This window comes from Mirounga leonina, unplaced genomic scaffold (assembly GCF_011800145.1).
Source record: "Mirounga leonina isolate KUSES-001 unplaced genomic scaffold, KU_Mleo_1.0 Mir_101799, whole genome shotgun sequence".
Classification (NCBI taxonomy): domain Eukaryota; kingdom Metazoa; phylum Chordata; class Mammalia; order Carnivora; family Phocidae; genus Mirounga; species Mirounga leonina.
In genome coordinates this window covers 1,573,089-1,587,318 of record NW_023270210.1, presented here as the reverse complement: position 1 = coordinate 1,587,318, position 14,230 = coordinate 1,573,089, and the positions used below count along the sequence as shown (strand labels likewise).

At 50.9% G+C, this 14,230-nt stretch overlaps 1 protein-coding gene across 1 annotated transcript; it reads left to right on the top strand.

Annotated features, from left to right (window-relative positions):
* Positions 1-3,649: 3,649 nt before the first annotated feature.
* TMEM187 (transmembrane protein 187) lies at positions 3,650-4,423 on the top strand. Its single transcript, XM_035010349.1, is given in 5 exon segments — positions 3,650-3,668; positions 3,671-3,763; positions 3,766-3,999; positions 4,002-4,122; positions 4,124-4,423. Coding segments are annotated over 5 exon segments (690 nt in total). The 3' UTR covers positions 4,347-4,423.
* Positions 4,424-14,230: the final 9,807 nt, after the last annotated feature.

The following is a 14,230-nucleotide window of genomic DNA, read 5'->3' as shown; positions in this document are numbered from 1 at the left end:
CGCTTTTCGGGTCCGCCCTTCTCCGAGATTTGAATTTCCCCCAGCAAATATAGAGAGGGAAGTACCCGGATGGTGATCACTGGCCTTTTCGCGCCAATACTGTAAGATCTCGCTGCAACCTTGAGAGGTGGGTACTGGCATCAACTCCATGTGCCAAACCTTGCAGGAGGCCGCCCAGGCACTGCCCCGTCATCTGCACTGTCAGACTCAAGCTGTAGCGCAGGGGTCCTGCGCAGGTGCCTGGGAGCTTGGAACCACAACAGATGGTTTTCCCACTTTCTCTCAGCTTTGTTTTATCTTTATTTTCAGCAACTGATAGTCGAAATTTGGCCTTTCCTGCAATTACGAATGTAGGCTACAGAGCACAGAGTGTTAGCTTGGTGACTTTGTCACCAGTGGAAGTTACAGATCATTTCAGATCACTTAGCTTTTGTTGTAGTTATCCTGAAATTAACTCAAATACAAGACTTAGCAGCAGGCAGAATAACGACTTTGAAATTATTGTAGCTACAATCTGCCCGTAGATTCTGTAATTTCATTTACTAGTAAAGTAGCACATATATTACCGAATCACACATTTCCGAAACTATTTCCATACCATCTTTAAACATATTAAATTTATGTTGTAACTCTCTGTTTTTATGCATTTGGAAGCGTTTCTTTGAGAAAGGCCAAAGACACCTGTGACAGCCAAAGGACATTTACCCTGTAAATGACTGTGCCACCAACTGCCCTAAATGACCTTGGGCATTCACCTCATGTCTGTGGTCCCACGTCCCTCCCCTGTAAAATAAGGAAGATGAGCTACTGGTTTCCAAGGGCCTTGCCTGAATTCAGCAATTCTCTCCCTAGAGTTCAGGAATCACTGGAGTTGCTCCAGGCTTCTCGGGTATCCAGGTGGCCCAGATTGGCCTCACCTGCTGGGGGTGTCCCATGTTACAGCCCTGAGGCTGGCATCCCCTCATGTGCAGAAAAGCAGCAAGGGTGGTCAGGATAGTCAGGGACACAACAAGCAGTTGTCATAAATGCTACAGGAAAGAAGCCACCACTGTGATTGCTGACAGTGCCTCTTGCTTAAATGCATATAGCCCCAGGAAGCAGGAGAGTCTAAGGAACATGTGTGAACCCCTTAGCCAGGATATTGTCATGCTTTGCAGGACTTCCCCCAAAAGACCCCAGAACTGCAGGCCAATGCTGTTGAGCCTCCGGCCATCGTGTGCCAGGTGCTGGGGGAATCTGTGTCGGGTAGCAAGAGTCATGACAGTTCAGGTGTGCGGAGGAGCTTGGCCATAAAGTACCGAGCCTGGTGTTCTTGGTGGATTCAGGAAGGTGGTTTGATGACATGTCACTTTCAGCTTGCACAAGGGCTCAGATGGACTCTGCCCAGCAGCCAGAGAGAGGAGTCATTTTCCACGCCCTTCCCGGACCTCCTTCTCTATCAAGTTGACAGTATTTGACTCCTGTCCCCGGCTCTCATCCATGCTTGCGGGCAGACAGGAGGTCCCAAAGGCCTGGCAATTCATGCCACAGAGCCATGCCCCAGAGAGGTGCAGGTGAGGTGTCCCAGCTGGAGTCAGGAGCTGAATGGGGAGGCCAAGTTGAAAGTGTTAGCAGACCTGAGGCAGGAGGGAATGAGGACAGCAGGATCTCATTCTAGCTGAAGGACAGACTGGGCCTAGGGAGCTTTCAGGGCTCCATGGGGATGGCACTTTGGTGGCCTGGAGATTGGGACGTGATCATGCATGGCGTGGAGAGCCAGCCCAGTGTTAACTGGGGACTGGCACCATCCAGCCCAGCGGTACTTGAGGAAGGTGCTGGGGGCTGTTGTGTGCAGACCACGTTAGCAGCGGCCTGCCTGGAAATAGGAACCCCAGGGCCCCCCGCCGACCTGGACCTGGAAGCTCGTTAGAGAAGGGCTTGGGGGAGGCATGTGACACAGCCACGAGCTGAGAAGGAGGCTTATAGTCAATGAGGAGATGCAGAGTCGGGGTGAGGGCTTTAGTTCACTGGTGGAAATGCTGGGCCTTGTGGTCCTCCTTAACGACGGGCCCCCAAGGCAGGGTGGGAACAAGAAAGCTCAGTGGGAGGCTCAGCAGCTCCCTCCGCAGAGAGTGTAGGTGGATGCCCAGGGCCCAGGTGAGAAGTGCAATGGTAATGTGCCAGGGGAAGCATGAGGAAGAAGGGTAGAGGTGCTGGCTTGGTGCTGAATTGAATTGAACTGGAATTGAGCAGGGACTCACTGAGCAAGAAGGAGAGCAGAGAGTCACACCCCACCCTGCCCTTTCCAGGCCTAAATTGCCGGAGGGGGTATGGGCATTGCAATGCCTCAGAAGTAAACACTGTGCGGTGGTCCTTATGTATAAGAGCTGACTTAATCCTCGTGATGACTCCTCCGCTGGGAGGCCCTGGCAGCATCTCATGGGACGGGTATGCAAACTGAGGCCCAGACCGGTTAAGGGCTGAGGTCACATAACTAGAAGGTGGGGGGAGCCGGAGTTTGAACACAGACAGTCCCTCTCAACCCCACCTGCTACCCTCTTGGCTTTTGAGTCATTTTCATTTTCAGGGCACTGAACCTTTTCTCTCTACGATGGAAATACCTTTCTCGGCTACTAGGCCAACTCACACCACAGCTGGTCCCAAAGCAGTTGACAGTCAGTGATAAGTGCACATGGTTTTCCCATGGTCTGCTTCTGTGACTGCAGGAAATGGAAAGAAGGCAACTTGGGACAGTGTGGCACTTCAGGGGAGGGCAGGAGGGCTAGCTGTGCCGCCTGGCCTTGCACCTGAGAAGCAGAGGGGGGAGACTTGTCCTCCTCCCCTCGTCCTCTCCCCCACCTTCCCCTCCTTCTCCTGCCCCCTTCCCTCCTCCTCCCCTTCCTCTTTTCCTCCCCCCTCCCCTCCTTCTCCTCTAGCACTGTCCCATCCCTTGCCTTGGATTCCAGAACTCACCACAGCTAACAGTCTCTAGATATTGGTTCTCTGGATATTTGGTTTAAAGGGCTTCGGGCTGACTGGAAATGTCAACATTTATGATACCGCTGAGGTGGGAAAGCCCATTCCGAATTGTAACAAGAGACCTTAGAAAGGTCTAAGTCTCTAAATGCAGTGGTGCTAAGGGAACTAGGGCAACGAGCAGGAGAGAAGGGCACGAAACCCCTAGGGGAGAGAACATTCTAGAGGCTTCCAGAAGCCACGAGTAAGAAGGTGAACACACTGTGGGTATTGCTTTACTTTTATTTCTGTTTTCTTCTGATGAAAACTGTTGGTGGATCCTAAGGCAGAGAGTTGGGAAGATGGAGGCTCTCTTTTGGATGGTTTTCTTTCTAACCACACTCTTTTCATAACCACAGAAGAAAAAGGCAGAACGCTCTTCCACTCCTGCCAGCCAGTCGGCAGGACCGCTACCTCTCTCTGGCCTGCGTCCACCACTCTGGGGCAAGGTCGTGCCATCTGCATCGGGAATCATGGGGACTTCTTCCTGCTGAAGAAGCTGGCTCAGCCGGGAGGCCGAGGCGCGTTTTACAAAAGCGGTTTATCTGAATTCTGAACTGACAGTGGAGGCCGCCCCGAGTCCTACCCAGGGCTCCATGTGAAGCCTGAGTCCAGGCAGGCCCTCTTCCATGGGGCTGTGGCCAGCTGCTTCTGCATGGCCACCGTCTACACGGGGTGTTCAATGGCATCTTCGTCCAAGTGGGCTATGAACACCATGCCGAAGCCCGCATAGCCAGCCTCCCCGCCTTCCTGGCCATGCCCTTCAACTCATTAACTTGGCCTGCGTCCTCCTGGGGGTGTACTGGCGACAGAGAAATGCTAGGGCCCCAGGACGCCCCATGGAGGTGCAGAGGGCTCGCTACCTGAAGGATGTCTTTGCTGGCATGGCCCTGGTCTATGGCCTGGTTCGGTGGCTGCGGATTGCGACGCAGTTGCTTGACCAGTGGCTCACCTTGCCCATCTTTGCATGGCTGGTGGCCTGGCGCCTCTCCCTAGACGGGTCGGGAGGTTGTTCCTTGCCATCAGGTGTCTCTCCCTGGGCAGTTACGGCCTCGCCCTGCTGCACCCCTGTGGGTTTGAGGTTGCGCTGGGCGCCCACATCGCAGCTGCCGTGGGCCAGGCCCTGCGCCCATAGGCGCTACGGCACTGTCTCCTCGGGAGTCTCCTTGGCTCCGGGCGCGCTCTCCTGCTTGGGCTGTGTGGGCCTCGAGCTGTGTGACCATCAGCTCGCGCGGTGGCATCTCTTCCAGTGGCTCAAAGCCTGTGATGTGCTCCAGTTCCACTTTGCATTCTTGTTCCTGACAAATTTAAACACTTGCCGAAGCCCTCCTCCTGAGGGGAAGGTACATTAAAGTGTGGAAAGAAAAAACTTAAAAAAAGAAGAAGAAACGGGGCGCCCGGCTGGCTCAGTCAGAAGAGCATGCGACTCTTGATCTCTGGGTTGTGAGTTCGAGTCCCATGTGGAGTGTAGAGATTACTTAAATAAAGAAAACAACACTTAAATAAAGAAAACCAAAATGTGGAAAGAAGCTGACCACTGACCACCCCCACCCCCCTGCAGCTGTCATTGGTGTTAAACTTCCCGGATGTGAGACGATACGAGGATTACATGGAAGACCGTCCCTTCCCTCGAAGTTGTGGGCGTCAAGATTTAGAGGTGAAATGTTATGCTGTCTGCAACTTACTTTCAAAGAGACTTACTTACTTCAAGACACTGTCACGGAACATCCCCCGCATTTAACCGACTGAGCCACCCAGGCACCCCAGAAGGGCATCTGTTCTTGAAAGACAAAGGTGAAGGCAGAGTTAAAGAGGGCACTGTCTCTGCCAAATGACATCTCAGGATGGGCTGCCCACGTGTGCCTGCTCAGTGTCCCCCAAGGCCCCTCTCCCTGGAGCCTGCAGGTTGGCATGTGGACCATTGCTATGACTGCTGACTGTTGAGATGCTTTTGAAACTGGGTACCTGTGCTGGATGTTCTGTCCCACCCGGGCACCTCTCAAGTGGGTGGTGGGTCTGAACCATGAACCAAGCCATCACCTGAAGAAGCCCGCAGCTGAGAGCCAGTGAGCCTTGCCTCTGCTGGGGCAGTGGGCAGCCAACCTCTAACCCTCCCACAAGGCCCGGGCAAATGGTGTGGCCTGGCTCAGCGTTGGGGGCCCGGAGGCAGGGCATGCCAGTGGGTGAAGAGCAGGGTGGCGTTTGCTTGGGGAAACAGCTTTGTTCCATGACAGTGTCTTGAAGGCTCTATATGCCTTAGAAGAGGAAAAAGGCTATGGGTGTCTCTAGGGAGGCCACCCTTACCTCAGAGAGGTCAGCGGGAGGGAGGGGAGGATGTGCGTCCTTGGGTGGCTCAGGTAGGGATGAGGATGGGAGGGTGGGGGCAGAGGGGACCAGGGTCTTAGATGGGGTGGGTTCTTCACCTAGTATCTGAGTGGTTCCTCCCCCCCAGTTTTGCTGTTTTTCTCTTAGTAGCTGTTTGCCTCATGGAGAATGGCTGGGGTCTGCACGGCCTTGTTCATTCCACACCTTTGAGCAATAACTTCTCATTGGATTTCATTTCATTTTTACCAATGCTTAATAAATAAGCCTGAGAACCTTCTGGTTTTTATGCCACTCCTGCACAGGAAACAGGTGGCGTGCTCACATTCGGGTGACTCAGGACAGTTTCATGGAGAACTAGGCACACCACTGTGGGGGTGGGGGACCGCAGGGGGCCCTTTACCACGCCGGGACCCGGGGAGACACGGGGCAGAGCAGAGACCTCCAGAAGCCCAACCCGCTCTGTCCTGCCTGTCTCCCATCCAAGGTTGTCAGATAAAATGTAGCACTACAAATGATGTTTTAGGCCCAGCGTGTCCCAAATATCACATGAGACGTGCTTATTCTAAGAAATTGTTGCACTGTTTATCTTAAATTCAGATTTAACTGGGTGTCCTGTCTATTTGCTAAATCATCTAACTCCTCTAAAGCCAGAGGCCTGGAACCTTCTCTTCTCGCTGCCCCCATGCGGCTTCCTGCATCCCCTCCAGCCGTGGTGAGCCCCAGGTTCTGGGGCCGGCATCGCAGAGTGCCTCAGCCCGGCAATGTTTGAGCCAGGAGAGGAAGAAGGCTGGTGGCTGTGTCTGCTCTGTTTCTCCATCTTACCGCTGCAAGGCTGAGAGGCCAGTGGTTACCAGAGGGGCCCTCTCCCTGCTTTTGGCCTAAACGGTCTAGAGGTCCCAAAGCTGGGAGGGCTCTCCGAAACCATCTGCCCCAACCCCCTCATTTCACAGAAACGAAAACTCCAGAAGTCCCACTTGGCTGACAGTTGCAGCAGAAACCCGGCATCCCACCCCCCTGCCCAAAGTCCTGCCCACTGCGTGGCTCTACCTCTCCCTGACGTCTCAGCCTCTCTTCCTTGCTTTCCCATAACCACAGCCTGGGGATGTGCCCCCAGTGAAAACAGTTGGGTTGGTTTTGCTGATTGTTGAGGTGACACTGGCTCGTTGGGCTGGGGTGGGGGTGGGGGTGGGGGCGGACAACGAGCCACCTGAGAGGCCTGTCAGGATTCTGGTGGCCCTGTCACGGGACACGCAACTCTGTGCACTTGCATCTTCTGTCCTTGGCGGGGGGCTGATCTGGGCTCCTTCACCCTGTCCTCATCCAGGCGCTGATTCCTTCCCAGCTTTCACCGGCTGCACGCACCAGAAAGGTGTGACACGCTTTTCCACTTTGTGTGAAGGACACTGTGTGTGGTGCTCATGCATTTGTTCTTCCTCATTCTTTTTTTTAAATTTTATTTATTTGAGAGAGAGAGAGAGCGCACACACACATGAGCAGGGGGAGTGGGAGAGGGAGAAGCGGGCTTCCCGCTGAGCAGGGAACCCGATGCGGGGCTTGATCCCAGGACCCTGGGACCATGACCTGAGCCGAAGGCAGACGCTTAACGACTGAGCCACCCAGGCGCCCCATGTTCTTCCTCATTCTTGACCTTTTTCCTTCTTTTTTTTTTTTTTTAAGATTTTATTTATTTATTTGACAGAGAAAGACACAGCGAGAGAGGGAACACAAGCAAGGGGAGTGGGAGAGGGAGAAGCAGACTCCCTGCCAAGCAGGGAGCCCGATGCGGGACTCGATCCCGGGACTCCAGGATCATGACCTGAGCCGAAGGCAGTCACTTAACCAACTGAGCCACCCAGGCGCCCCTGTCTTTTTCCTTCTTAATTTGTAGGAACTCTGTTTTATATTATAAAGATTAACCATTCATCTGGCATACAGATGATAAGTATTTTTTTTTAATCTATCATTTGTGTTTTGACTTTGTGGATATTTGAAAGTAACATGGTTGAAGATTTACATGGTCCCGTATCTCTCTATGTCTCTCTTTTTCTACATAGCTTTTGGGTTTCTGCTCTTAAGACATTTTTTCAGATCCCTAGATTATGCTTGTCTATTCATCAGATAGCTTTGTCAAATCTTAACATCTCTATAGCTGCTTCAGATCTTTTCACTATAAAATTTTCATTATAAAATTATTAAAAATAGGGGCGCCTGTCTGGCTCCATTGGTGGAGCAGGCGACTCTTGATCTCAATCAGGGTCGTCAGTTCAAGCCCCACGTTGGGTGTAGGGATTCCTTTAAAAAATTATTGAAAACAGGGAGCCTGGGTGGCTCAGTTGGTTACGTGTCTGCCTTCGGCTCAGGTCATGATCCCAGAGTCCCGGGGTGGAGTCCCACATCGGGCTCCCTGCTCAGCAGGGAGTCTGCTTCTCCATCTGACTCTCTCCCCTCTCGTGCTCTCTCTCACTCTCTCAAATAAATAAAATCTTTTAAAAATTATTTAAAACAGTAATTATAAAAATAGTTAAAATTTACATTTAGAAATAAAACCATTCAGCTGATATTGTCAACATGACAGTTTAGCAAACTGTAATTAGCTGGTGCTCTCTGTGATCACATTGAATTGAGGAGAGAAAATGCCAAAACTGTGTGTAAGAAGTTGCACTGTAGGGGCGCCTGGGTGGCTCAGCAGTTAAGCATCTGCCTTCAGCTCAGGTCATGATCCCAGGGTCCTGGAATCGAGCCCCGCATCCGGCTCCCTGCTCACCGGGGAGCCTGCTTCTCCCTCTCCCTCTGCTGTTCCCCCTGCTTGTGTGCTCTCTCTCTGCCAAATAAATGAATAAAATCTTAAAAAAAAAAAAAAAAAAGCTTCATTGTAGCCTGGGAGGACAGAGGCATTTCCAACAGGTAAAGCACTTCCCTCTGACATCTGGAAATCTCCGTGAGTTGAAATCTTTGGATGAGCATAACCAGGTGGTTTATGCCTCTAGTGTGATTGGAGAGCACCTCTTCCCTTTCCAAATGGAGGCTTGGGTCCCGGGTCCTTTTAGCAATCCCCGGGCCCGTTTCTATGACAAGCAGTCTTCCTCCTAGGTGCCCCTTGAGCCCCTGCTGCCTTTCAGCTGACCATGCTGCTTTGCTGTTTGCAGCCTGGGCCAGGGTAGCCTAGCAGGTCCTTCCAACCATGGTCATGTTTTTCTAGTCTTTTCTTCCATTTCCTGCCCTTCGCTTTGATCTTTGCCCTCTGTTTCTCTTCAGAATCGCTGACTTCTGGTTTTACTTCTGTCTCTTCTTTCTCGGCCCCGCCTGACTTCCACTGGGGCCTCTGCCAGGGTGTGTGGGCTGCTACCCTCTCAGCCGGCTCAGGTCTCTTCCTTTGAAAGACATGAAACCTGACATGAGCCCCATCCCTGCCTTCCTGCCCCAGAGGTTACCCCCACCCAGGCTCAGGTATCCCCTATCCCCCCACGTGCTCTTATTCTATAAATGCAACACAGGGTCCAGACCCTTCTCCTGCAGCCTGCAAGACTGGATCGGTGCGAGTTTTTCCCCGGGTCTCCTGGGGTGTCCGTTGACGTAATTCCTTCTTGGGTGCCGCATCCACGCCTCTCTTCTTACGTGTGAGCCCTTCACGAGAGCGTCTGCCGTGCACGGCTGCCCTTGACTAGAAGTTGCCAAATCCGTCGCCAAAGAGGTTGCTGAAATGACTGCCCACCAGAGTTCCCATTGCTCCCTGTCCTCACCAGCACTTGGTGCCGTCAGACGATTTACTGTCTGCTGGTCTAATGGGGGTGAACGAGAATGTCATTTCCTTCTTGGTTGCCTCTCCTGGCTTAAAATAGAGGTTGCCTGAGCAAATTTTTAAAGATTTTATTTATTTGACAGAGAGAGAGACAGCGAGAGAGGGAACACAAGCAGGGGGAGGGGGGGAGGGAGAAGCAGGCCTCCCGCCGAGCAGGGAGCCCGATGCGGGACTCGATCCCGGGACTCCAGGATCATGACCTGAGCCGAAGGCAGTCGTCTAACCAACTGAGCCACCCAGGCGCCCATTTTGGTGGTTTTTAGTATATTCACAGGGTTGTGCAACCATCACCACTGTCTCATTCCAGACCATTGTCATCATCCGAAAAGAAACCCTGGACCCGTTAGCAGTCACTCCTCATTCCCTCTTCCCCCCAGCCCCTGACACCCACTCATCTCCGCTCTGCCTCTGTGGATTGACCTGTTATAGACATCTGGTATAAATGGAATTGCTCAATATGTGCCTTTTTGTCTGGGTCCTTTCACTCAGCGTGTTTGCAAGGTTCATTCATTTTGTAGCCCATCAGTAATGACTTAGGCACTCGTCAGGCACAGCGTTTCCACCTTTTGGCTCTTACGAAGAATGCTGCCGTGAACATTTCTGTATACATTTCTTGTGCGCGGGAACAGCCCATGACTCTGTGATGTTTTGTAGCCATAAAGTAAGTCTGAAGAGCCCAGCGCAATTCGGTCAGAAGTCAATAAACGGGCACTCTGACGGGCCGGCTTTTGTTGCTATTGCTTCCTTATGGCCATTCTAGTGGGTGTGAAGCTTTGAAAACACATTCTTAATTTTCAAAGCCTCTCATCAGAACTGCAATAGCACGTGCGCTAGGATGGGGTGGGGGCCCGGTGTGGACACAGGAGGCCCGCAACACCGCCTTCACTGGAGAGAACCCTGCCCTTGCCCGGCAAGCGGTTCAGAAATGTTTTCCACTGTGAAACTCTTCATCGCTGCCATTTGGATGGGCTTTTTTCCCCGAGATGATTGTTGCTTACATTGTACAACCCCAACAGGTTTGGGGAGCTGAGCCTGTGACTCCCACAAGGGACTGAGCCAGACCCACCACAAACAACAGATACCACCTCTGAGGGGACTTCAGACAGGGACACGGTCAGAGATTGTCATAGCGTATCAAAACCACAATGTCCAGGCATATGCTGTTTACTAGGGACACACCTAAAACATGACTGTGCAAGATTACACGTGAAAGAATGAGAAAAAAGATACACTTCGGCACCTGCTAACCGAGAGGACAAAATGAGCTTTGGGACAAAACAAGAACATTTTGGAATAATGTTAAAACAGTTTCAAAACACATAAAGCAAAAATTGACAGAACTCCAAGGAGAAATGGACAAATCTAGCATCAGAGAGGGAGGTTTCTATGGGCTTCCCTAGAAGGTATTTAGGTCAAAAAAAAGAACAGTTCTGTGCAGTTGCAGGAAACGTGAACAAGCCCATGACTCCCGGCGCTCTGACGGGCCGGCGGCCCCCCGGGCCCCCCACGTCTGTGAGTGGCATCGAAAGCCATAAAGCCCAGTGCGATTCAGTCAGAAGTCAATAAACGCACACACCCGCAATTACCACACAAGTTTTACAAATCATCGTGAGAATTTTAAAATACAACTACATTAATAAAAATAACTCCATAATAACACTGGTGGGTGATGGTACTTCAAGTGAATCTTATAGCATGAAAAGCTGACATAAATTCTTTCTATGAGCCTTTTAAGTACACGACTCGAACTTTCCACACACGTAAACACGATTGTGACCTCTATCACCACAGATTGGTTTTGCATGGAAGTTCACATAAATGGAAGCATATGACCTGTGACATTCATACACATAATAGCACGTACATTCCTTTCTGTTGCTGAGTGGTATTCCATAGTATTGAGACAAGGAAACTAAAGGGACCCCACGAAGAACGGCTTTTTTTCGCTCCTTTTCCTGTTTCTGTTCTTGCTAGGAGCTACGCCCCCGCCTTACACATGCCTCCTAGAACAGATAGTCTATGTCCTCCTTGTGAAGGTCAAGGATTTAATGATTTTTTGGAGTCTTCCAGTCAACAGATAACACCTAAGGGGTGACCGGACAGGGTCGTCCAGAACATTTTCCAAGCCCACTGGCTCCTCAAGACCCCTGGCTCCAGGGCATAGGAGGACATCTACATACTCATGTTTGTTCCTGGGTTACTGAGGGGACACGCACCAGACCGTCGTCCTCAATAAAAACCCCAGATGAACTCATTCCCTTTTCCTTCCTGAGTCTCCTGGACGCTGCCTGTATCTACACTCTCGTAGGTCTTCGATAAACTCTACTCTCACTTTCTCTTGGCTCGCAGTTGATTTCTTTCCTGCATGAAGCCAAGGACCCTTGTGGCTGGTCCTCTGGAAGCCCCTCTGGGTCCTCAGACCCACCCGGCCTGCATCAGTGTGGATATTGGACAGGTTTGTGGATCTGTTCATTTTGTTGGTGGGCATTTGGGCTGTTTCCAGCTGCTACGGACAAGGTCTTTGTGTGGACATATGCAGTCATTCCTTTTTGGTGTAACCTAGAAGTGGAATCGCTTGCTAGGGTAGGTGAAGTTCAAGTTCCAGAAACTGCCCAACAGCAGATAGCCTCTCCTCTCTGCTCCCTTGGGGTGTACTCAATAAACTTCTAGCTCCTTAAAAAAAGGAAAGAAAGAGAAGAAAAGAAAAAAGCAGAAACTGCCCAATAGTTATCCATAGTATCCATAGTGGCTGTCCCAGTTTACACTTCCCCTGTCCTCACCGACACTTGGTACGACCAGTCCTTTTAGTGTAATCATTCTAGTGTGTGTGTGTGTGTGTGTGTGTGTGAGAGAGAGAGAGAGAGAGAGAGAGAGAGAGAGAGAGACTGTCTTCTGCTTTTCTCTTGCATTTCCCCTTGACTAATGAGGTTGAGCATCTCTTCCTCTATGTCTGCCCTAGTGGGGAGAGCCAGAGGCAAGGGCGGCAGAGAAGGAGAAGAGGGGTCGCGGGGAGGACAGCCCAGCAGGGAGAAGCACTGGGGGCCTTCAGGGCGGGGCTCCTCCTGCTCCATCAGCAGTAACTGGAGGTGAGGTGCTTTCTGGGTCTGTGGCCCTGAGCCATGGGAGAGCCACAGGCTCTGGGCGGGGCCTCTCCTGGCTTTGTTCCAGACTTCCTGGCTTTGGTGGGAGGGGCCCTCGGTGCCCCAGTGGGCCGTGGGTAGCAGGGTTTTAAGGCACACTCCCACCGTGGGACAGCTAGGAGAGGAGGGAAATTGACATTGCCAAAGTTGACCCCAGAAGAAAGAGAACAGCTGAGCAGAGAAGAAAATGGGGAGAGACATCAGCCAGCCAGCCCCGCAACAGCCTCAGGCCTTTCAGAAACAGGTAGTTCTAGTGTATTAAATAAAATAAAGAAAAACCTCCAAATGGGTTTTGTGAAACCAGAAGAACCTTCTCCTCGCAGGAGAACAGACTCTCTGTGGGTTCATTCCAAGAGTTCAGGCTGACCGAATGAATGAAACTGGTTTCCAGAGTTGACAAAGATAACACCCTCCTACACACACACCACAAAGAAAACTGCAGATCATTATCACTGATAAGTATTGATCCACGTTTTGAAAATAAAAATATTAGTTAATATAATCCAAAAGCAGGTTAAGAAACGAATACACCTTGCAGGATGGTCATGAATGAGACTGGCCTGGTTTGGACTCCCATGGGGCTCCTGATCTAATAGAGGAGAGGCATTTTTTTTTTTTTTTAAAGATGAGTTTAACTGGCTGAATTCTGCCCACTTTGCCGTGTGGCCTTGAGCAGGTCACCTGACCTCTCTGAACTTCCTCCTTTCACCCAGAGAGTAGAAATAATATCTGTAGCTTCACTGTACTGAACTATGCCCATATGATTTATCGTCTACAAAAAGGTATTTGAAGCAATTTCACTTCTGGGTGTCCACTCAAAGGAACTGCATGCAGGCAGGGGCTGGAACAGACACTCCTACACCGGTGTTCACGGCAGCTGAAAGGTGGAAGCCACCCAAGTGCCCATTAACTGATGGATGGATAAACAAAATGTGATAGAGACATACAATGGAATGTCATTCAACCTTAAAAGGGAATAACATTCTTTTTTTTTTTTTAAAGAAGATTTTATTTTGGAGGCGCCTGGGTGGCTCAGTCAGTGAAGTGGCCAATTCTTGGTTTCAGCTCAGATCATGATCTCAGGGTCGTGGGATTGAGCCCCGAGTCGGGCTCCGCACTCAGCACTGAGTCTCAAAAAAGGAATAAAATTCTCATATATGTTTCAACACTGATGAATCTTGAGAACATCCTGAGTGAAAGAAGCCAAGATATAAAAGGATACATAGTGTATGATTCCATTCTATGAGATGCCTGCAGTAGGCAAACTCAGAGAGACAGAAAGTAGGACGGTGGGTGCCAGGGACTGGGGAGCGGGCTGGGGAGCAAATGTCTAATCGGGCCAGATTTCAGTTTGGGAAGATGGAAACATTCAGGGGATGGATGGTGGGGATGGTCGCACGGCAATACGAATGATCTGAACTTCAATGCCACTGAGCTATACAGTTAAAAATGGTTGAAATGGTAAATTTTATATGCATATTTTACCACAATAACAAAGTAAAAGAAAAAAATATTTGATGAAATTCACTTCTCCTCATGACCTAAGAATCAGAATAGATGATGTTCCAGGTAACTATGAACTCCCCCGAAATAGTGGCTTCGAACAAGGCCGAGCGCTCGTTATGCTGGTGAACCTGCAAGGTGAGCAGGGCTCATCCCGCCGTCTGCGGCATTGGCTGAGGCAAGCTCCCCGAGTGCTGGAGATGGCAAGTGGGGAGTTGGTGCTGGACGTCAGCTGGTTCCTCTGCACACGGGGCCTTCCTCACAGCATGGCGTTTGCTTCCAAGGAAGAGCAGCCCGTGAGAGGGATCCGGCCTTGGACGTCACCAGTGTCCCTTCTGACAGCCTGCATCTAGTCAAGGCACAGAGAGGCCCACCAGGGCCAAGGAGACTCCACCTCTTGGTGGGATAGTGGAAATGTTCTAGAAGAGCAAGTGGGATGGGTAATATCATTCCAGCCATGTATTTTTTC